The sequence below is a fragment of the Labrus bergylta genome, chromosome 10 (assembly GCF_963930695.1).
Source record: "Labrus bergylta chromosome 10, fLabBer1.1, whole genome shotgun sequence".
Taxonomy (NCBI): domain Eukaryota; kingdom Metazoa; phylum Chordata; class Actinopteri; order Labriformes; family Labridae; genus Labrus; species Labrus bergylta.
Window position 1 is genome coordinate 16,498,517 of NC_089204.1, and position 24,873 is coordinate 16,523,389.

Consider the following 24,873-nt stretch of genomic DNA (forward strand, 5'->3'; position numbering starts at 1 on the left):
CAAGAAGACAACCAAATGCAGAGTTAGAGATGGACTGCAGCAAAAAAGTCTAGCAGCAATACTTTGGACTTTTTTTGTCTCCAGAATACTCAACAGAGAATAAACACTTCATTAAATGTCAATAAACAATAGACACACCGATTAAAACATATAAAACAGTATTATTAGGTTTTGATCATTTTGAAAATGATAGGACAAAATTCCTACAGGACCTTTAACCAGTGACGGTATAATTGGGTAGCAAAACGGTAAATTATGAATGGACTACGACTGTATATTGGACAAAATTATTTAAAACGCCCATGACATCTTTAACCAATCCCTGTCTCTCTCTTTTGAAAGGCACAACCCCCACCTATCTCCCCGTCACTTCTTTACCCTTTTCCCTGATGGACTGTGTCAGTAATTGAGATTCTGTAAAGACTGTAGAGCTTGAACTCTCTGCTGGCATCAAAGAGAGAGAGGCAGAGAGAGAGAGAGACTGAGACAGAAAGAGATAGAGAGAGAGAGAGAGAGAGAGAGAGAGAGAGAGAGAGAGAGAGAGAGAGGAAGAAATACAAAAAAAAGGGTGAAAAGAGAGAAAGGCTATGATCAAATGTCTATGGAGGGAACAGTTTTCCATGCTATTGCCATCCATTAGTGTGCAGTGCATTGTGGGTCTGAAATAGCTCATTGGTTATTAGTTCCACTCAGTTTAGTTACAGCAAGGACCTATAGGAGGTCAGTCACATTTACATATGCATGCAAAATTTCTGCCAGGAGTGTTTTCATCAAACTTTGACTCAATCATACTTGGAAGCATTCATGAGGCACGAGAGCTGTAGGCAAGGAGGGCAGCAGCAGTCTCTCAGGAACATAAAAGCTGCCTGCAGCAACACTGACCTGCAGTATCCGTCACATTTTTAAAGTTAAAGTAAATCCAAAATTAGATTTCATGTTTCATTTAAACTGCTCTGATGACCCTTAATAAAGAGTAATCTTTATTACAGTAGTTTGGTCACTGCTGAAAGGCTGCCTAATGCTAGTTCAACCATACATTGACAATGCAAAGTCCACGGCTTATTTGTCTACTCAGTTAGATACATTGTATCTGGCAAATGGCTTCATCTTACATCTTTTTGACATGCTGCTAAAGCTGCTATTTTAACATTCGATCATTGAAGCAGCTGCTACACACCACAACAGACAAAGTCTGAGACAACCCCACTGACTTTATGTTGATATTATTTTAATATCTGGCTTAAACATCTGGCTTAACATTCATTATTGTATTGTCTATGAATTCATCCATATGGTTAAAGGTGTAAATTAGCTTGTTCTTGTTTGGCTTGAGTTGCACTACTTTTGAATGTTATACCAGAAAATTTGAATCGAAACAAATTTATTGTAATACATTTAAATAGACATTTTTCCAAGTACCTAATTGTTTGAATTCCTAGGGCTTACAGTTTAGTAAATATAATTTGATTTGTGTTTTGCTTGCCGGTTATACTGTACAGGCATGGCATTCAAATTCCCTTTAATCAATGTTCATGTTGAAAACAATCAATGAGCGCTCTGCTCTGTTAAGTGAGTAAAAGTGAACAATTAAAATGTACGAGGAGAGACTGAAGTTTAGCAATTAAAGAATTAATTAATTAAGGTGATACAGTTTCATAACTCATTACTTATCTACAGGGTTGAATGCACTCATTGTAATAAAATGGCCTTGAACCAGCATTTTCTGCTACTGTGCCCAGATCATGCTCATTGCTGCAAATCTGTGTTTAAACTGAGTACCTGATATTTAAACTGAGTACCTGATCTTCTAAAAATGATACATCTTTTTGAAGTGTTTTTCTCTGAAAATCACTTCAAAGTCTAATCGTTAAGTCAAATCCCCTTCATGGATTTCCTTTCGTTAAATCCATTTCACAGATATTTAGCTTACACACACCTGCATATAAACACACAGCATTACAAACTATCAAATGTTGATTTCATTAACTTAATTAACAACCGACACTAAATGTGGTATATTGGATGAACATGACCTAGCAGTATCTTTTTTTTACCTTGTTGCTGTGCTTGGACTAGTAATGCTGTGTGTGCGTGTGTGTGTGTGTGTGTGTGTGTGTGTGTGTGTGTGTGTGTGAATGGACCTGACAGAGGTTGAGTGTTTCGGGGTAAGATGCTGCTTCCTGTCAGAGCTGCTGTCTGAACCATTTATCATTTTGATATTTCTCCCCTCTGGTGTCTTTCTCTCTGCTTTTCTCTGCTCACTTCACTTCAACTCAACTGAATGTGATTTACAGAGTGCACACACACACGAATAACTTTACTCTGGGAATCACTGCAAAATAATATCTAGATTTCTCTTCAGACCAGGCCCAATCCTTCTAGTGTTACTTCTATTAACAGGCAGAAGAAATACATTGTAGGGCAAAATCTGTCCCCAAAGAAGTTTTCCTTTTGTTACATAACTTTTTCTAACACCATCCCCGTCTTTCTTAATCTTTATTTTCCCTTAATCTACCTTCCATCGTCTCATCCTCTTTGCTTCTCAGTATCAAAGCCACTAATTTGTATTCCTCATTCTTTCTCAGCCTTTCTCTCTAACTCCTTCTCTCCTCTGTCCTGATATAGTTTCTGTTTGAATGAGCTTCAGTGAGAACTGCAAGGAAAGAGCAAAGTACTTATTCAGTTTCCAACCTTGGTAACAAAGCTGTCAATTTAATATTGCTGCCATGGTATTTTCACTGTGAACTGATGAGTCAGTGCGTGACTATTGGTGACATCTATCAGCAGTGTCACAAGTTTCTCTCAAATTTAAGAGCAGTGCTTATAATCTACTTTGCCTGTCACCACCTCTAAAAGAGGATTATAATGTATTTTTCATGAACTTTCAAGTTTGTTCACCTTTAATGAGAACCTTCAATGTAAAACCTTCAAATATCCTGACCCTCTTCCTGACGAGGAAAAACTTCACTTAACGCCACTACATTTGAAATAGCTTTGTCATTCTTTTTCTTTCTGTTTCTGTGTTGTATTCATTTAGGATCAAATCCCATATGCACAGTATAAAGAGCTAACATACTCCTGGAATGTGTCTTCATTCAATCTGAATGCTTTGTTGCACTTCTATCATGTTGGAAATATACTTGCTTTTTAACCTTGGGTTAGAATCCACAGTTGGCTGTATCATGAACATAACTGTTCATGACTGTTCAAACTTGGCTTTGCACTCTGTGTTACTAGATGATACCTCTAGAGGGCACCATGGAGCTCAAGTCGTATACAACTACTGGATTTGCAGGGAAACAACAGATACAGTGACACTCCAGGAGGGTTAACTCTGACATCAGAACAAACAAAATAGTAACATGAATAACCGATAGTAGCATCAGATCAGCTCAGGTGACTCAGCATTCCAACTCTATTTATCCAACATGTCTGTGCACCTACATGACGGTCCCAAACTTCTTTCTATTTAGTTTTGCTGGTTTCTACATCAACTTCAAAAACAGAACTTAACTGTTAGCCAGCTAGTTTGACAGGCATGTCTGTCGCTGTACAGTGGCAATGACACATCATACAGATGTGGCTAATTACAGACTCTGTATTGACTCTAAACATCTCCTCTGCCTCTATACTGCCCCTACAGTTCATGTACGTACTGCATCTTACATATGTTTTTAAGTTGTGGACAGCCAATGCTCCAACAAATGGACAGCATGCAGGGCAGTCATCATAGACATGCTTAAAAGCAAATATATCTGCAGCCTTAGACAAGTGGTTTAAGATCATTCATATGGTTGAGTCTTTGATAAAGTCATAACAAAGCAAATTAATGCTCCGCAGAGGAAAAGGATCTTCCCTGAACTCTTGCTATGGGAGGAACTTAACCCACAAGTGTCCCATTTGATATTCTGGTCTGAAAGCGGCTGCCTGCAGCTCAACAAAAGATGTAACAATAAGAGTAAGTGATATATGATCAAGCCAGTACACTCATTAACAACTGCTTGTCAGATGGTTATTTGTTTGTCAAGTCAGAATTGAATGCTGGAAGACAGTTTGAAAATGTGAAGCATTATATAATAGATTAACACAGGAGTCCATTTTCTGTTAAGTCTGTGTTCAAATGTAATGGACAAGAAACTTTACTTGCACTTTCCTTTGAACAGATAAAAATGTGCTGATGAATTTGTCTGTATACTCAAAAGGATTAAAAAGGGTACAGAAACTGGACTGAGGGTTATCGCAACAATGTTAAAGGAAAGACTACAGAAGTCTGCCTTTAATATTACACCGTAAGCACAAATACATGAAGTGAGTTTAACCGCAGGCCTACACAAATGTGTTCCAAATGATCAGTATTATCTAGAACTAATAAAGGCCCCACTTTTATTAAAGGTAAATGAGGAGTGGCTGAATGCTAATGTTAGCTCTGTTCTGAAGGTAACGTGTGGGTAATCAAAAATTTGTTTTTTAACTTGAAATGTGGCCTGATGTTACTCCAGATTTGGAGAGAGAGACGTGATAACAACATTTGAGCATCCCACCCTGAGCTAGACGTCACAGGAATATGTTCCCACTGTGAGCGTTACCATGCCTTATGGTGCCTTTCATTGATAGGTCAGCCAAAAAGAGACCGGAAATATTTGAAGGAGAGAGTGGGGAATCAAATTGGGCTAAGGGCTTAAGGTTGGAATGGAACTTGGGCCATCTGCATCTTAACGATATGAATGTTGAATATGAGGTGCACGATATAACCAATGAACTTAACTGGCGTCAATTGGCTTTTCACATCTGCATCAGACATGGTGGTACAATCAACTAATAAAACATCAAATCATACGTAAAAATACTTTCCCACCATAACTTAAGAGTCCGAGCCCAAGTACTCAGATCATCCTATGTCGGTGCAATGTATCAAAATATTGTAAATGATGCCTATTTGTCAGGATGATACATGAGACGATATGTGCTGACAAGAGGCAATGTGACTCTCTGTGTATGTGTGTGTGTCTAAGTTTTCACACCTTGTCATGCTTTGATAGAGTCCCTAGTTACACAGAAGTGATGGAAGATGACAGGGAGAGAGAGAGAGAGAGAAGGAGAAGAGGAAAAAATTGAGAGTGGAAAGAAAGAACAATCGACAGAGAGGAGAGAAAGTAGGAGAGGATTTTTTCGCCCTGTCATGTTTGATAGATTTAGGTTCCTTCAGAGGAGGCAGAGCGAGACAAGGAGAGAGTAAGTGGGAGGGGAGGCATCTTTGCAAACTGTCATCACATAAAGACAAGAGGAGGAGTAAAAGGGGGAAACTTCTGCGCCATGTCAAAGAGGAAACAAGCAGATGGAAGGAGAGCGACGACAGGAGAGAAAAGGAGGGCAGCAGAAGACACGGTGTTTGACAGGATTAAACAGTACAGCAGGGGACGGGACAGGGAGGAGGGGGAGCTGGGAGGAGAAGCAGGAGGAGGGAACGTTACACTGTCACACTTTTGGAGAGTCCCACAGGGGGAGACAGAATCAGAGCAGATGAGAGGAGAAAACACAAATGGAGCTTTTAACTAGTTTTGTCTTTCCACAAGGGAAGAGAGGAGAGAGAAAAAAGGGAAAGTAGGAGGTATGCAAAGGAGGAAGAGAAAGGGGTTATGACATAACTGATGAGGAAGATAAGGATTCAAAAGAAGTAGGGAGAAGAGGTCAAGGTAGAGGGTGGAGAAATGGATTACACAGTAATAACTTGGATTGGGGTTAAGGGGAAGAGGGAAACATAGTAAGGAGGAGAAAGGGAAGGAAAAGGAAATGATAGATGGTGAGGGGAGAAAAGGCAAGCACAACGAAAATGAAGACGAGGAGATAATAGAGCACAGGAGGAAAGAGGAAGACAAGAGGGAGGTGGCTGAGGAGGAAGAGGAGAAGAAGGGAGAAATGAGGCCAGAGAAAAATATGGGCAAGGATGGAGGAAGAGGAAATGATAAACGATGAAAAGATACGAAGACAACAAGCTTGTACTCAAGAGAACATGTTGCAGTCACAACTAAGTCAACTAAAGTTAATTTAAGTGATAAAATAAACCCAACAATGACATGAATGTCCAATGATTATCAATCCCTGCTATTCTCAAACTCCTTATGTCTTCATATTAACATAATAATGACATAATATGAACCCACATTTACATGGTTTGGTGATTTGTACTGACTAATGACCCTTAGTGATACTCATTAAAATGTATCAATGCTGTTGTTTACCACTGTAAACATCATTACAGAGGGTTCAGTCTGTTTGTACATGACATGTAAATCCTCATGATTAAATTTAATATGGAGAATTCCATTCAAGCTGTAGATGAGACCTTGGAGTCAACACATACACAGAAAACTCTGGCTTCATAAACAGAGTATCATGTCTCCAATTAATGTATGATTTATCAATTTATGCTTAATTAAATCCAGGAATGATAATCATGTACAAATAAAAAAATATGTCAAGGGAAGACGATTCATAAGTGAAAAAGGAGGACGAAAGGAGGGGACATTCCTGTCAGACAAATAGGCCGTATACATACAGGCGAACATTTATGAATGAGCTCTGAATAAAGCCCTTTCACACATGAACTCCTGACAATTTTCACACTATTTCAGATCCTTCAGGTCCTTCAGGTCCGGAAATTTTTCACAGCAAAATATTGTTTATGTCAGAAAACCTTGTACAGTCGGAAATTTGCACTTTGGTTTATGTGAGGGATGATGACTGGGTATAGAGCATGCAGGAGGAGGTGCAGGAGGAGGAGTCTTCTTTAAACTTGAAGAGGATTTTTTTTTTAGGATATTTTACAATATTTGTATTTTAACATCTTCATTTTGCTTCATGTTTCTTTTAATGCTCGTTCCATTTAACTCTGTACAATCTTCTTCAGATTGTACAGAGATTTGACTGGCACATATTGACAATGTCAGGACATTTTCATGGGTGCAGTGCATTTGTATCTCTCTGGGTGCATACATAGCACGTCCCTGCCTGCATCTGTGTGTGTATTTGTGTTTGCATGAATTAGAACATAGGGGTTGGGACCCTCTGCAGGGCGCTTGTGTTTTCAGCTGGTTTCCCTCTCAGCACTGCCCCTTCCTCATGCTGCACTGTCTCCCGCTCAGATGACTGACAGAGGTTCACAGGCTGCAGTGAACTCTACTCTGCCTCCCGCTGTCCTGAGGCTCTACTGGTCCGAGTCAAAAACCTGCAATATCAAAGGGTCATCTGGAAAGTTCTACAGCCTCCAGCTTTAACCTCCAGAAAACACTGTCTCAACCTGCAAATACTACATGTATATCTCCCCCTGCACATACAAGCACAGGCTAGATACAAGTGCACTCTTGCTCTCTGCAGGTTGTTGGAAGGTGTTTTAGGGACATGAGGAAAAACTGGGCCGATAATAGAGGAGGAGTAAATAGGTTGATGGAAAGTAGATCACAAGCTCTGCATTCTCTCCTTAACACATACCAGCTCTATGGCTACATTTCTTTCGAAATTATTATTTGTTGGGAAGCATATTTGGTTGGAATATTAATTAAATTTACATATACAAATACAGACCAGTGTAAAAAAAAAGTCAAAAACTAACATTTCTTAAACTTGTTATCAAAATGGGATTTTTAAGAAGAATAACAAGTCCCATTTCAAGCTGTGGGTTACATCAATGTCGGACTGGACTTAATGTATATCCATATAGGCCTACTGAATAAAAGGTGTGTAAAGACTCACCAATCCATTTATTATTATTTTACCACAACAGCATTGCTCTCAGACACACAGACCTCTATCATAGCCTCTTTTTCCATCTCATTTTATAACTAAATTGGCTTTGATTTTCTTCTGCCTCATGGGGACATAAGCACTTGATTTGAAGTGGAAGCAGGACTTAACAATGACCTCAAAGTGAGAAGTACAGAAGAGCCAAGATTTCTGTCAGCAACTAAATAATGTCAGAAGGCCTACTCTCTCGTCCCTTGGAAAAGTAATAAACAAAGGGACATGCTATTTTGGAATGACACACTGACTATATATTTCTTTCCAAAGGTCCAAAGTACAAAGGTTACCTTTGATTAAATTACCGGTTTGATTCGTACTGAATCAAATCGCAACAACTTGTTCTATATTTTAATGAATAACCCTCTTATCTTAACCAGAGAGCTATTTGTTGCCTAAACTGGAGAGTGTGGATGAAAATGGGGATAACAGTGTGCCAGTCAGTGCTTTATACACCTGTCAACCACCACAACCTGACTCCTAGTTGGTTCAGCAGTGTTCTTAAATGTAGTATTTTATTCACTTTAAAAATGTTTTTCATAATCCAAGTACACGTTACCTTTTGTCTAAAACTTAATTAGAAAAGCAGTTCAATGAAATGCACACTTTATTTCTAGGAGACAGGATTGCACTAAAATGTATATTACATTTTTTTATGAAGGTACATTAAGGTTATTACTATACTGACAAGTATAAAGCATTGACCTTTATCCTCCAGATTCTAACCAGTTTATCCCTCAGTGGAAGTTGATGTTTTACACCAAATTTGAGAAAATGCTCTTTTGGTTTTTCCAAAAGTTCCAAGTTCACATGAAAAGGATGGACAAACAAAATATAATTCCTCTGTCTAAGATAGTACAGCTGGCCTGCAGCCATCTAACTTTTACTTAGGTAAAGTCCCTCTGATTAAAAACCTGGATATTTTTATCTGCCTGTTATCACATTAGTAGCAGTAGCCCCACACTGTCCTTTCTGTGTTGCCTCCAGTTTAAGCCTTGCTACTCATTCACACCTCTCCTGTTCTTAGTGAAGTCAAGCAGCCACAAGAGAAACGACTGAACTATACGCTGCCTCCTCGCCCTTCTTTCTTACTGCATGTGAAACCATATCAGGACAGCAAATGTCGGATCCAGAGCTTGTTAAGTTGGTACATTACGCCTGTCAACCTCCGTTGCTTACAGCAAAATGAAAACGAAACGAAGTACACCATAAAAAGAAAAAAGCAGAAGATCAGGCTCTTATCTCTTGCTCAGAGGCACTTTGCTAATATTTGAAGAAGCAGTTAGAGAGATGAAAGCAGATGAAACGAGACCTACAGGATTCAAAAACAAAAAAAAAGCTGACTTTGTTCTGTCTCTCTTACGCACCCTGACTGTTAAATCGGCTTTCTAAAATTTATATCTGAAGGCACAACTCACACATTAATCATTATTAGAGTGCGAACACCACTTCTTTGCTGCAGTCTCTGGGGCAGGATGTTTAAAACCCCTATTTGAAATGTGTGGGATTGAGCCAAAATGCATTGAGGAAATCAATTTTACATAAGAGTGTCTCTGCAGTGCTCTATGTGAGGAGTGTGAGTCTACTGAAAGTACAAAAACCCAATGAACTCTAATACAGAATTAAGAACCGTAACTGTCACCCTTTCACAAAGTCACATGTGCCTGTTAACAAAGAACTAGGAGCTATTAGTGCACCTCATGTATGAATGTATTTGAAGGAAGTTGATGAGTTTGTATTGATTGGTCATGTGGGGAAACAATATCATATGACATTAGTAGTTCGGTGCTACAGTTAGTTTTGCTTAAAGGCTTAATATGCAATTTTTCACACTTAAATGTAATAGAAATCAAGTATATCCTCTGAAAATAACTCTGTGAGTCATGACTGTCTACAATGGCTGTAACACACGAGTCGCACTGTCTGTGATGGTTTCCGAGTAGTTCCGATGGTTTGTTTAATTGAGGCACTAGAGAAAAGAAGAATAACATCGGCTACTGTACTCACTGCTTAACTGCGTTTCTAGATCACGCTCATTACGGGTAAATTTACATGCAGTGTTAAGATACGAGCATAATAAAGATCGCTAGCATTAGCATGCTAACACAACAATGCAGCGCAAACTGTTTTGGTTTCATGCTGGTGCTCAAGGACGACACCTGCTGGATCAAAAAATCGCATATAAAGTCTTTCAGTCAATATTTTAACCTTTTTTAATAATTACATAATCGTCATTGACATAATTAAGAAAATTGCAAAAACTCATGATAACTGTGTTGTTATGTATAATGTAAAGAAAATCTATAATGCAGGAAAAATAATCTTGTCCAAAACTGATATTAAATACCAACAGTACTGATTTAGGAATAAATCAGTCTATTTTTTGTAAGACCCGTACTACACTGTATTATCCTTCCCCATCAAAATAAAAACTAATTAAAATATATATTTCTTAACATTCATTTACACAAAAAATATATACTTGGTTTAACTTTTGAAATCCCTTTGAGCAGCTTGGGCTGGAAAAGAAAATGACTGTTTTGGGAGCTCTGTTAGCCTAGCAGTTATGTAGTGCGCCCCATGTACAGAGGCTGTAGTCCTGGTCGCTGCGGCTTTGGGTTGGAATCTGACCTCGGCCCTTTGCTGCATGTCATCCCCTACTCTCTCTCCTCCCAACATTTCCTGTCGCTCTTTAGCTGTCCTGTCCAATAAAGGTAAAAAGGCCAAAAAAATAACTTTTAAAAAGAGAAAAAAGAAAATGACTGCCCTGGTAACATTGTTAATATAGTAAAATTTTAAAAAGAAAGGTGAAACAAGACTGATACGTTATGTGGTATCATGACAACCCCCCCCCCCCCTCCCCCTCCAAATATAAGCCTCCGGACTGCCAAGTGTTCATCCTGAACATACATGACAGAAACACATGTTTATATAAGCCAGCATATGATGATAAGCATGTGTACATGCACAAATCCACATTTACATGGACACACAGTCGTAGGCTGCGGCCATAAAGATCTGTGCAGAGACAATCATCACAGCTGTCCATACACACACAACCCAACAACTGAGTGTGTGTGAGTTTGTGTCAGTCTTTGTATCCTGGAGGTGTGTTTGATCTCCTGACACTGATAATGTGATATCCAGCCCTCGTCTTTGATCCCCTCATCACTATAAAACACTGCTGATGCCTGTTAAACACACTCTGCCACTGACACACTGATAGCACTGCCCCGTCTCTCTCTATATGTGTGTGTGTGTGTGTGTGTGTGTGTGTGTGTGTGAGAGAGAAACACACAGAGATTAAAGATACCCTTCTTGACACTACCCTGCAGAGTAAGAGTGAGTTAAAGAACCCTCTAATGACCTGAAGACTCTGAATGGACTGATTTACCAGAAATGACAACCAGAGTTTAGCTTTACTTTGTACTTTATAACATCCACTGCCGTTTGTGTGTATCCATTTTACATGAGATATTTAATAGAAACCAAGGGAGATGAGAAAAGTGATTTCAACAAATGCCCAGCATCCCACAAAACACACCTTAAACCCTAAATACAAATTGTGATAACACTAAAGCAGCGTTCAAAAATGATCAACGATCACTGTATTTGCCTCGAGAGAATATTACAATCTTATAAAAAGTAAAACACATCCTAATTGTTTTGTAATCTGGAAAACATAAGAAGAAAGCAGAGGGTGAACAACCGATTTGAAGACAAATCAGCTAGGTTGATAATAAAGACATCACTGTCTTATTTGCACCAAAGTGTACCATGTAGGTGAAGCTTATCAGTTATAAAACATTGTTACAGAACCTTTAGCTACAGAAACAGATAATGTAAGATCTCTCTGAAGAGGAAGGACTTCTTTTATTGACTAGTACAAATGTTTATTTGTGATTATCTACGTTTATATCTTAGGCTACATTTCAATGTGTACTGTCCTCTCTACTAAAAATGTTTTTTTTTTGGTCTTTGTTTAAAAACACGTCCGAAATATCAAAAGAAATATAAAAAAATGTTGTCACCTTTGTGCATTTTTTTGTATAATCAAAAGGCATTTTGAAATGCTTTTCAGCTTAGAAAATAAAATAAACTTACCTAAAAAAGAAAAGGACATTTTTACCCAGTGAAAAACAACTAGCTTCGTTATTTTGAATGCTATTAGAAATTTTTATGATGAAAAATGTCTATTTGATTATATTATAGAAATTATTGTTTTTATTTTTATGTCACTCTCTATCATCTTTCCTGAAGGTTTGCCAGGAAAATATTCAGTCAGCAAGTGTGTGTGATGTTTAAAAACGATGAAGCAAATCACAATTTTGGTAAAAGCAAAAGCAAAAGCAAAAGCATTTAAAATAAAAAATAATGTTTTTTTCTTCTTATGCTATTCCCCATGAAGTCTGCATTGACACTTTGTTATACTTGTGTGCTGGTGTTTTGTATGTGAGTGTTTTTCTATGCCAATAATCATGGATCCAGCTGTATGTGATCACTTTAAAGAGAGCCGGGACATTGTTGAACACCAGCAGAGAACAAACTCTACCGCATGAAGAGCTTGAAGCTGGGTTGAAGGGAAACCAGAGAACAGGGCTGAGGAGAGGAAATCAGAGGAAAGGAGAGGACAGGTGTGATTCACACTGAGTCTTTTTTACAAACCTCGGAGGAGGAACAGAGGAAAAGAAGTAGTACAAAATAAAAGGAAGGAGAATCGAAAGTATAGCAGGGAGCAGCAGAATGGCTCCTGTGTGTGTTCAACATGAATCCCAAACCAACAGGCTTGTTAAAGCATAAGCATATAGGGAGCAGCTTTGTATTTGTCACTTTATAAATATGGAAATAAAGTGTGACTGGCTCTAATTTTATTTCTTGCAGCATTGCCAGCTGTAAAGTGCTTTCTTTTACTGCCAACTTTAAAGTGCTCTTGTCTGGGCTATCATATTTGGCTTAGCAAACAATAAATAGGACTCACATTTCACAAAGTCCAAAAAGACGTCCTCTAAGAAGAAATGTCCTTCCATGACTCAATTTTGGAAGTTTTTTTGGAGTTGTGAACTGGACTTTCAGGACGTCATATCTAACACTCTGTCCTAAATGATGTTCATTACATATGTTTCTGAAATCAGATCTTTATGACAAACTTTGCACACGTTTATTTACAAATCATTAAACTGGATTTATGTGGATGAGGATATATGCAACAACATCTGTCTGCAGAAGTTGCTGCAGAATTAGTTCTGTCATCAGTAAGAATGTATGTTAATGTTGCTGTTCTCCAACACGGAAGCATGAGAAATATCGATCCACTATCTCGTCCTCTGATCGACTGAGGAGTAAGAGTCAAGGTGCAACACTCGGCTGCACCGGACAAACTCATCAATGGAAAAGATGTCTGGACTGATATACATCGATAGACACTCGATCAAAATTGCATTTCAATCACATCCATGTGTGGCTTTGATCTTACTTGCAAAAGTCTTTCTAAACAATCTTTATGTAATCTGAAGATACCAAACACTGGATTTGTGCCGGTAGTCGGAAGAAGGTCTAACAGTCCTAAAGATAAGACTGTTTATATCTTTGATTTGCTGTTTTTGAAGATTACTGTGTCCCAACTATTTACTTCTAATCTATCTATTTTACTAATTCTTAAAGATGACAGATTACTGTTTTTAGAAATAATACACATACCTTTTAGACTTACAGGAGCTGAACAACACTTTTCACTACATCTTCAAGAATATTATTAATATACCAATCAAGGGAAAAGAGAAGTGATTTTCAATAGTTATTTTATGCTTTCTGAAGTGTTCCAGAATACATTTTATTACCACATATGTTAAATGTGATTTGTCTGTGAAGACCTCCTCTATTTTCTTTGTGAATTGCTTTGTAGTTAGATAGTTTCCATAAACACCACAAGTGTGTGTTATGGCACAGGTAAGCACTCAAAATAAAACCGAAAATCACATTGTGAATGACTATTTTGGAAAAAACACAGCAGCTGCTTTTAGAAATCTTTCATAAACTGACTATATTGAGAAAGTTGTTGCAAAAAGTGATTTAAATTTGAATTTGTAGAGCGGCCTGTTGATTTAGGATTCTCTAATGACCCATGAGGTGAATCTCAGTGCTGATTGGTTGTCACACCTGTCCGTTCCTTCCCGCTGCGTCTCCATTCGGGGTTGTCAAGCAGAATGTAGAAGGAGGACTGCTTATTGTACTCCTCCCGGTCTAAGATCCTAACCGTAAAGGTCTTCCTGTATGAAACACACACGTACACACACATAGAGGGAGGTGGTGAGTGCATGCATGGTACACATACAACATGGCAAGGTATGAACACCAATAACACACTCGACACACACACACATACACACAAAAAGGCAGATGTGGTGGGATGACACAAGGTGCTGCATGTCCTCTGACACATCAGGAGGAAGAGAAACAATAAGAAAGCCTTTGTATTCAGAGTCTCCTCCATGTGTCGAGAACATGCAGCCTCAGCAATATTGCTGACACTCAAGGGGTCAATTCCTTTTCCAGACCTTTGGTGTCATTGCTCTCCACCAGGCGGGGCTCTCCGATCTCTATGTAGAAGATTTTGTTCTTCTCGTATTCCTCGTCGTCGATTACTCTCACCTTGATGGTTTTACTGAAGAGGAGGAGGAGGAGGAGGAGGAGGAGGGAAAAAGAGAATGCAGAAAAGTGAGGAAAAGACAGACTGGAAACTGGAAAACCAAGAGGAAACAGAAAAGAGCAGCAGTTGTGTTTCCCAAAAGTACCTTGCGCTGCATTTAAATATCTTCAATAACGTGTTGAAAATCATCCCACATGGCGGTTTTACCTTTAAGCCAGATAACAGGAGCAACATTTCCACCCCATCTAACTGTAACATCTGATATGCCGTACAGTTTTGATGCTATCAGAAAGTCTTACATCAATCTGAGAAGATCGATCAGATAAACTTGCTCTGCTAAGTCAATTGTAACATAAACTTCTCCAGTCTGCCAGCCTGGGGTCCTGATCAAAGCTCAATTCAGTCTCCCCATCAGCCCAAAAGAAAAATAATCTCACACTGATGCTTGAAGCTGAATCAAGTCTGCCAAGTTGATCAAACGTTTATTCATTTGGGCAGATGAAAGTCATAAATCCTGATGATGGATTTGGCTTGTGCAATCAAGCTACTTTTGGAATCAGCAATTTTAGGATTTAACTGTGCATTGGTTCTTAATTAGACTAGTTAACAATGTAATTAGATGCAGCTACAACGGTTAAAGTCTGAATTTGATAAAGATAGAAAGATGCCTTTGGGAAACCAGAACAATTCACCTTCAGTTCAGCCAACCCAACACTTACTATAAAATAATGCAATATAGCATTATGTTATACAGCCAATGAGTTGATGGTGCGTTTCACATTTTGACTGAATTGAAAGTGAACTGACACCTACTGTTGTCAACAAAGTTAAACAGATCAGCATATAGACATGAAAAGACATAAGAGGAAAAAGAAATCATTCAAGAGCAGAAGCAGCGAGAGGAGAGTCTGAGCAGGAGGTGAAAATAAATCATAAAAGATGTTTGCTGCTGCAATTAACACCTTCTTCAACTTTCATTAACACCCTTTATCAGAAACAGTAAAGACATAAGTCTAACCAGCTCTGGTATAACCATATAACTAACACAGCCAGCTCTTTTTTAACAACTTGTTGTGAAATGTAACATATTTATCGACATGCACATTCTGCTTTCTTTCTCGTTCTAATCCTTTCCATGTGTGACAGAACAACAATAAACCATCAGCCTTTAAACATATTCTGTCAATGAGCAAAAACAAGCCAATGGTTTAACTTTCTAACTCTCTGAAAGCAGAGGGAGAGACACAGAGAGTGTGTGTATGTGTGTGTGTGTGTGTGCATGTGTGTGTGTGTGTGTGTGTGTGTGACTGTGTGTGTGTGTTTATTTACTGTCGCACTTGGCCTTGCGGTCATATTTGGCGGGGAAGCTAATATCTGAGGTCACAGGGCTGTGGAGCGAGACTCGCCATTCATTTGTGTGTGTGTGTGTGTGTGTGTGTGTGTGTGTGTGTGTGTGTGTTACTGCTGTGTGTGAGTCTAAGTGCCTGTGGGCGTGTGCATATGTGCGAATGTGTGTGTTTATCTGTGTTTTCAGGCTGGAACAAACCCTCTTCCCTGATCCAAATCCACTACAGGCCAAAACAAAGACATCTGAGAGAATACTTATAATCTGGCTATAGGGTGAAGAACAAGGACACACACACACACAAAGATGCAAACACACACACACACACACACACACACACACACACACACACAACTAAATCTTAGATAAGGCACTATCTCTTATCACAGCCTGCGACCTGTTTAGAATCATCAGCTAACATCGGGTTAGCAGCACTATGTTTAGATCCATGTTCTTGTTACTGGATAACCACTCAAGAGTAAAAGACCCGCAGTTGTTAATATACTGCAAACTCTTCAGAGTCACACACATATACTTAAGAGCCATTGGAAAATTCACAATCTATGAGAAAAAGAACGAGTGAAATGTCAAATGTATTTCCCACCAATCATTCTGTACACTATATGTATGTCTACTATTAACAGGCTTTACCGATATTACAAGGCTTGAGTTTCACAACAAAAATACAAGCTACTGTGTCAGTTCTCGTCTGTTAGCTATAGTGTACTTGCTAGGATAAACCATTCAAATATCATACAAAAACCCACATACACACACACACACACACACACACACACACACGCTCACATGCAAATGCCAGGAGGTTAACTCATTACACTAGAGGGATTAGCCCATTTGTCACTGTCCCATAAGAAGTGGTTTTCATATTCCAGTCTGGAGAAGCTCATGATGACCAACAGGATTCCTAGTGAACACTCACTCAGCAGCTGGAGGAGTGAGAGAGTAAACCCCTGCCCTGCCTCAAGGTGGAGCCCTTGAGCAAAGCACCTATCCACCCTAAACGGTAATGCTCATGGAACACCAGTGTTTACAGCCCCCAAGGAATACGATCACGGTAATACAAAGCATTTAACGATGCACTATAGGTTATGTTTGTCATTTGTTGAATCACATCTTGCAAATAAGTTCTCCTCTGTTTCTGAGTTTGAAATTGGCTCATGATAAAGTTTTTGCTTTACAAACATTTACCAACGTGTTCCCTCCAGAACAAGCTATAAGCCCTTCTTGTTTTGCATCTGCAATGCTACTAAACTCGTCCATGGCAGCCTCCATAATCAGCTTTGTAGAAGAAAAAATACGATGTAAAACTGAAAAAAAATACTTTTAAAATGTTTGATTACATACATGGCTTTGTTTAAAACAGAGGACCTTTAAAATGAGCACAACCATAAGATAGATTTGTTAAGAAACTTCAGAGCGATAATATATAGCTATGTAGTTTATGTTGATAGAGAGAACAGACGTTTCAGGACATCATAGAAGTGATTTATCAATGCTCCCGTAACATTTAGTAACAATGCCTGTCAGATATGAAATCAGAAGAAACTGAAATGACCCTCTGTCTGGGAATTGTGACTCTTCTATTAATGCTGGCAAACCACACAGACGATCAACTCACTGGAAACACATTCAGAAACACACTCACACTGACATCATTACACACATTCTGGCAACAAGCTGAGGAACACTAAAGCAATTTAATAAACCCATAATTAACTGGACAAATCAACTTTATATTTCCCCTCTTTATCTCTCTTTCAGGTTTCACACAATTAATACATGAGCACACACACACACACGCACACACACACACACACAACATGAATGTGCACTTCCCGAAGCATGACAACCATGCTGGCAGTACAGAACGCTGTGCATGTTCCTATGACAACCTAATGTTTGGGCTACCAACAGGGGTGGAGAAGATTGTTTCCAGACCGATGATATGTGTGTGTGTGTGTGTGTGTGTGTGTGAGAGTGTGGGTGTGGGTGTGGGTGTGTGTACTGACAAGTGAGTGTGTTTGAGACACACAACACCAGTTTTTATATTTTTATATCACTGGATTATATACATGTGTGTGTTTGTGTGCGTGTGTGTGTAATAACGTGTGTGAGAGAGGGACTTTGATATTACACAGTAGCCTAAATTGTTTGTATAAGGGGATGCTCTCTGTGAGTCTGTTTCCAATCACATGTTATTATATACACATGCTACATATAAATGATAAGGGCATAAGTGTACATGTTTCTATGTGTGTGTGTGTGTGTGTGTGTGTGTGTGTGTAAAATGTGGTTCATTAAGAGTGAGAGTGCATACAGTGTGCTGAGAAACAAGCTATAGTAGCACAATGGCTATGATATCGAAACTCTTACACCCTGTACACCTGTTTATGCTACGTTGTGAGGACCCTTGCGTGGCAGTCAATTTCATAGGTCATCTTTTACCTGTAACTAACCCTTAACCTAACCTTTATCCTAAGACCAAATCCAAAAACCCAAAATCTGACATTCCAGATGTCCACTTTCCAAAAAATGTTCTTTCTCTTAAAGCTTGAAAGCCAATCAGGTCCTCACAGGGATATAAAAAAACCATAGCACAGACACACACTCTCACAGACAGAGTTGGTATCACACCTGGATGGCAGCGCTCACACGTGTGTCACACTTGCCTGCTTTCACACCCACACATCAACGCACCAAAGGAATTTCAGCAGCAGGAATTCAGAAGTGCACATACACACACACACACACACACACACACACACACACACACACACACACACACACACACACACACACACACACACACACACACACACACACACACACACACATATTTCTCCAGGGACCACAGTGTGTGTGCATCTGTGTTCCCAACGATGTCCTACATCTGATGTTACAAAAAAAGCTTAAAAAAACAAGTGAACATCTCAGCAGCTGGGGCTTCTCCACGCTCCATCTCCTCGGTTTCATCCTCGATTTCTCCTCTTTGCTTTCATAAACAAAGATTCCTATACCACTTTCAACCCTTGGCTTCTGTCAGGGGTTAAAACATGTCACTGAAACTCTTAAATAAATAAAAAGACTTCAATAGAAAAGGCCAGAAAGAAGAACATATATTCAAATGAATAACTGAATACTGTACTATTTTTGGCTGAGTCATGTTGAAGTAGGGCTGCATGTTGGTTCAGTTTTTAGCGCTGTTGCCTCACAGCAAGAAGGTTCCTGATTTGAATACCGTGTTGGAAAGGGTCTTGCTGTGTGGGGTTTGCATGTTCTCCCTGTGCATGGGTGGTTTTTCTCAGGGTACTCTGTGTCCTCCCATTACCCAAAGACATGCTGGTTAGATTAATTGGTGACTCTTAATTGCTCGTAGGTGTGAGTGAGAGTCTGAAAGTGGGACTTTCCCTGAATGTCAGACCTTTGATTGACTAGCAACCAGTCCAGGGTGTACCCCGCCTCTCACCAAACGTAAGCTGGAATGGGCTCCCCCCCCGGCAACACAGACCATGACAAGAGGAATTGACAATGGATGGATTTGACAATTAAGTGCTCAACCGGGAAAAATTAGTGGCAATGTGTGGAAGTTTTGTGCAAGATAAAGCCGATTTAATCCAAATATGCCACAAAAACTATGCAACATCTTTTAAAACTTAACAATTTAACAATGTTTTAATTTGCAAAATGTGAAGAAAAAAAATACACTAATCCATCTCATGATGAAAGAACAATTTATATTTTCCCATTTGATATCTTACAGTAAACATAATGTAAAAACCACAATCACATGGATTTATACTGTTGGTGTTTCACATTAGAAATGCAAGGAGCATATGTTCAAACAAGTTGCCGATCAGTTTTTTTTGTTTACTGTGACAAACTGCAGCGTTTCCTAAAGACTTGACAGTGTTTCTGTTCCTGCAACTGAAGTAACCGAACTTCAAAGTAAAAGCCCTTTTCCCAGTTGTGTTTAAGATACTTTTTCCATCTGCTTTATAAATGTGTACTGTCGAGATTTATTCACAAACTGTATCCAGTATCTGACTTTCAAACAAAGTGGCCAGTGTGTGGTTTCCAAAGGGCCTCTCGGTTGCACCGCATATATTTGACACCATAACAAAGCACTTCCCCCGGCCTCACACACACACAAACATAAACACACAGGAAGTTGTAAAAGGCAACAGTGCCGGGTACTCCCCTCTCTCCTCCACAGCAACCTGCCTTAGCGACGTATTTGGATCGGAAAATTTGAGTTTGGGAACAACTTCTTTATTTTAGGTTTGAGGGGAAAAATGCTGCTCCGCTGGTTGTTGTGTTAGTGTTTGGAAGGACGGTGGAAGAAGAGGAATAGTGGACAAGCAGATAGCGTTTATGTGACAGTGATGGAACAAGTCTGTGTGTTTAACTTTGCAATGTGTGTGAAGCTGTGATTATTATCAAGGATGTGTGTTAGCTTACATCTTTTGTCCAACTTTTTTGTCTGAGACTTAGTTTGGAAGAGGGGAGAACTCCTTATGTCTGTGTGTTTTTTTTAATGCCTGTGTGTGTCTGAGTGTGTGTGTGTGTGTAGTGGCCCTTTTGACTGTGAACTGGTTTGTTTGTGTGGAACAGATTGCTCGTGGGTGGACTTTGGTCGCAGACTAAACAAAAGAAGTGCGCGTGTGTATTTGTGTGCGTACATACGTATGTGGATTCAGCATTGGTGCCGGTTTTTGTGAGTTATTTTATCAGTATGTATATTAGCTTGTACAAAAAGGGACACTTTTTAACATACAGCAAATAAAAAGTGTGTGTCTGTTAGTGGGTGTTTGCACTTTAAATATAAGCAGCTTTATTAACAAGAGTGTGCAAATGCGTGTGTGTGTGTGACACAGCTTAACACACAGAGCCCTGCAGTAAGTCTCTGTGTGTGTGCGTGTGCGTGTGTGTGTGTGTGTGTGTGTGTGTGTGTGCGTGTGTGTGTGCGTGTGTGGGTGGGTGTTTGCTGTTTACATGCAGTGGTTTTATAAGACAAAGCTGATAATGATGTTGGCCACAGTGGGAAACCACAACAATAGGCCGACAGTGCTCAGCCAGGCCTCCTCTAATAAGCTCCAGTCAGCTCACTAATACACATAATCCTGACTTTATGGAGGCTAATAGAAACACAATAAAGGTTACACACACACACACACACACACACACACACACACACACACACACACACACACACACACACATACACCTGCTGCTGGGCTGCTGGCAGTCCAACAAGGACTACAGGCTCCCCATCTCCCCTGAGTGGGCCTCAGTCTCTATTATAAATCTGTGATATCTTCTTATAAAGACAAAATGTGTGCTTTTTAAAATGTATGGCTGATTGATTCAGTAAAAGAGAACATCAATAATTACATTTATCCTCATATACTTAAAACAGTGATTGTCTTGTAGCACCAAAATGAGAATCACTGACATACCACAGCTGCTGCTGGTGCATATAAACAGCCTAATTTATAGATCTAATATTTGGAAATGTGTACTTTTTGTAGGCCTTTGTAGATGTCGTACAGAAGACCAAATGCCTCGGGCATAACTCTGAAATATCACATGCTGTCTTAGCTATGAATGGGGACAGTTAAAAATACTTCCTGACAGCATGCAGTGTTTTATGTGTGTGTGTCTTGCTGAAAATCACAGCTTTTTTTTTTTGTCAAAACTGAGATATCAGTTTCCAGGAATGCACCATCAACAAAACTTTTCAAGGTTACTGTAACACCTGGCTACAACAACCAAACAGAGATAACACTAAAAGACTATACACATCTGTTATTGATTATCTCAAGTTTCAGGTCTCTGCAAAAAAAATCCTTAAACTGCTTTCAGAGATTCAGAACGAATGATAAAAATGGTAAATGTTTCTAATGGAGGGGAACAATCGAGGAAGGGAACTTCCCAGCTGTACTGACATTTTCTCTGGATTCTCTACATTCTAAACAACACGTTTGTTTTGTCTCTTGAGTCTTTTCCTTTCTTAACCCATTCAGATTGTTGGTGTTGATGTACAGTAACAGCCATTCAGCTTGTTTTCTTAGCTCAGTCACTTTATGGGTTTGATTATGCACAGAGTCATAAATACAATGTTTATGGTAATGGTCATTTTTATTGAATAGCAGCATGCACAACAGTTGAGGAAGGCATAAAAGCAGCCAGTCTCCATTTGTGTTTAAATTGTGTGTGTGTGGGGGTGTGTGTGTGTGTGTGTGTGTGTGTGTCCGTGTGTGAGCATGCATGTGTGCGTGCGTTGGTGTGTGTGTGTGTGTGTGTGTGTGTGTGTGTGTGTGTGTGTGTGTGTGTGTGTGTGTGGGAGTGCCCGGGAGTGTGGTATGTGTGTGTTTGTGTTTGTCAAACCCTCCTCTGTGTCTTTTCAACTATTTTCTATCATCATAGGGAGTTTCCCTCTCCTCTTCCCCCTCCTCTCTCTCTCTGTACAGTTTGTCCATCTCTCTTCATTCCTATCTGCAGTATCTTGTTAACCTAATAAGGAGTATGGAAAATCCTGGGGACTCCCTAATATACACACAACACACGCCGCTTAAAACAGGAAAAACCTCTCTAAGGGGCTTGGAAGATCTGAAAACAAATGCATGTTAACGGGTGAGTGTGTGTATTATATATAACATACGGTATATCAACTTCTGCTAACTTTCTAGGAACTCACGGGCATTATAGAGGTAACTTCCTTTTTTGGTAGCTTCACATCCTTTGGAGACATTGTGTGTTTCTGTGGGGGAGTAGGGGGACATAGAGATGTGGGAATGTGTTTTGGTTCTGAAAGGAAACACCAAGTGAACTTTTTTTTAAATCAAAGTGTTGAAGTGAATTACAGATCTAGATTTAGATCTAGATTTCGGTCAAACACGACATAACTGTACACCAACCTTGTGTCCCCTTGGAAAAAGTCTACCACAGTTTTCCCACAAACTATCACAAAGCAGAGGAGTAAGTGCCATGTACGTACATGTAACAGTGTTTCTAGTTTTGTAGTCAAGACCACACTAACCAAGAGCAAGACATACATGAGACCAGAGTGCTCCAAGACCGAGTCAAGACCAAGAGATTTATGGATTGAGGCCAAGACCGAGGCAGAGCGAGGCCAAGACAAGAGCAAGGCCATAAATATTAATGAAAAACCATCATTTTGTGTGCAGGGGGCGTGTCACTCATTTAACCCGTAACACCGGGAAGGATGCTGCTGTTACCTTTGTGATAAAAATCTAATTGTGAATGAATTGAAGTTATTTGGTCATTTAGAAAGGGGTGTTTTTCTTCTAATAACAGTGATGATGTGGTAAAATAGGCTGTAAGTGACGGTCTGCACGGGTCTCGATTTAAAACCCGGAGACCACCCAGTCGGAGACAGAGACAAGACCGAGTATAAAATGCTTTCGATTCCTAGATCTTCAAAAAGTGGTCTCAAGACCTGTCATGTGACCAAGACCAATTTCAAGTATAGATTCTACTATGTAGAGATACTTATTAAAAAACGACGGCACAAACTACACTACTGTCAAAACACTCGCTCTGGGTCAAAAACACAATTAGTGTGTCAAAAATCACCAGAATAGAAAACTACATGTCAGAGTCGCACATTTTCTTCAATCAGCTGACGTAGGCAGTTCCTTTGATATAAACTGATTATTTTACTTTCCTTGCCAAATTTACTCCCCATATCTAATGACTTAGATACAGCGTTCCGTCCCCCCAACGCCCCCCCTTGACCTTCAAGGGGGGACGTTGCGGGGATGGGGCTAGATGTATTTTTATTATTTAAAAATAAATAAACAATTTATTTTTGGGGCTTTTTGTGCCTTTATTGTAGAGATGGGATACGGACAGAGTCGGGAATCAGGGAAAGAAGTCATCTAAGGATACCTGTCTGATAGAACAGGATAGCTGTCATTAAAGTAACGCATGAACACCAAGATTCATTCAAGTGTGCTGTCTCCCCCCCCCCCCCCCCCCCCCAAAAAAAAGAAGAAGCTGTAAACCAAGGGAAACAGGGAAACACTGAGACATGTAGATCTAATAGGGCTTTTAGTTATTCCAGTCAGGATTAAGTGAGAAATGGCTGAGCTAAGCAGTTTAGAAGTGCTGTGTGCAAACCCATTACACACACACACGCACACACACACACACATATTTACACACACACACACACGTCCACTTTTAATTGCAATTAAGAGCATAAGGATTGTTTGAACTAAAGGAAGAGGAGAAGAAGGTGTGAACACATGGCCAGGCTACAGAACAAAGTGATATTTAAATATAGAGCATATATCGAGCTCTTTATGTCTGAGCCAACAGCCTCGTAATGAGGGGAGAGAGAACGTGGTGGGTTCACATGTGTGTGTGTGTGTGTGTGTGTACATGTGTGTGTCTGAGAACGAGAGAGGGAAGTGCAGTTAAAGACAGAGACACGTTTTGACTGTTAATCAGGTGATGCTGAGGCCTTCATCATTCCCAGTTCATGTACGAGGTTTCAGCTGCAGGGTGGCTTTAACACTGATGGTGATGGGACACACATTCAAGTGAACTGAAGAGCACACTGATACATTACTATGGAAATGAAAACACCTCCGCTTCTTACCAATGCTCCCTAATAATACTCAATACATTTAACAATTCACTGACACTACTGATCAAGTTCATTTGTATAATGTGGTGGTCACATCCCAAAAGCAAACTCTGCATGTCAACTAGAGTTTGGTTATGGTTTTTTTTTAGTTCTAGGAAAGACTATCTAAAAAGGTCTATCTGATATTTGGCATGAAAGTCAAACATACTAAAAGCTTGGAAGACAGTCCAAATGTGGATATCTGTGTCACTACTTTAGTGGTAAACTAACTTCTGTATTAGATCTCTATGTTGGCAGAGGTTACTGTAATACTGTAACTGCAACAATGCAAAATGATTCAAGACATTTCCTGGAGATTCTGAGATGACATCTGTGAAAATAGAGTTTTAAAGCTGTGAAGAATCCCTTGTTGGAATTGCAACTTCCATTAACCACAAGTCTCATGCAGCACAC

The 24,873-nt window shown here is 39.5% G+C and overlaps 1 protein-coding gene across 2 annotated transcripts in view; it reads right to left on the reverse strand.

The window, feature by feature from the left end:
- Nucleotides 1-24,873, reverse strand: part of slc8a1b (solute carrier family 8 member 1b) — a 139,058-nt gene that overhangs the window by 27,386 nt on the left and 86,799 nt on the right. Inside the window, exon 5 of one of the 2 annotated variants that reach the window (XM_065959749.1) lies at nucleotides 13,951-14,060. In XM_065959749.1, the coding sequence (XP_065815821.1) occupies nucleotides 13,951-14,060 (110 nt within the window). Of the gene's footprint in view, nucleotides 1-13,950; nucleotides 14,061-14,348; nucleotides 14,456-24,873 lie in introns of both variants that reach the window. The other variant, XM_065959750.1, reaches the window with a different exon arrangement.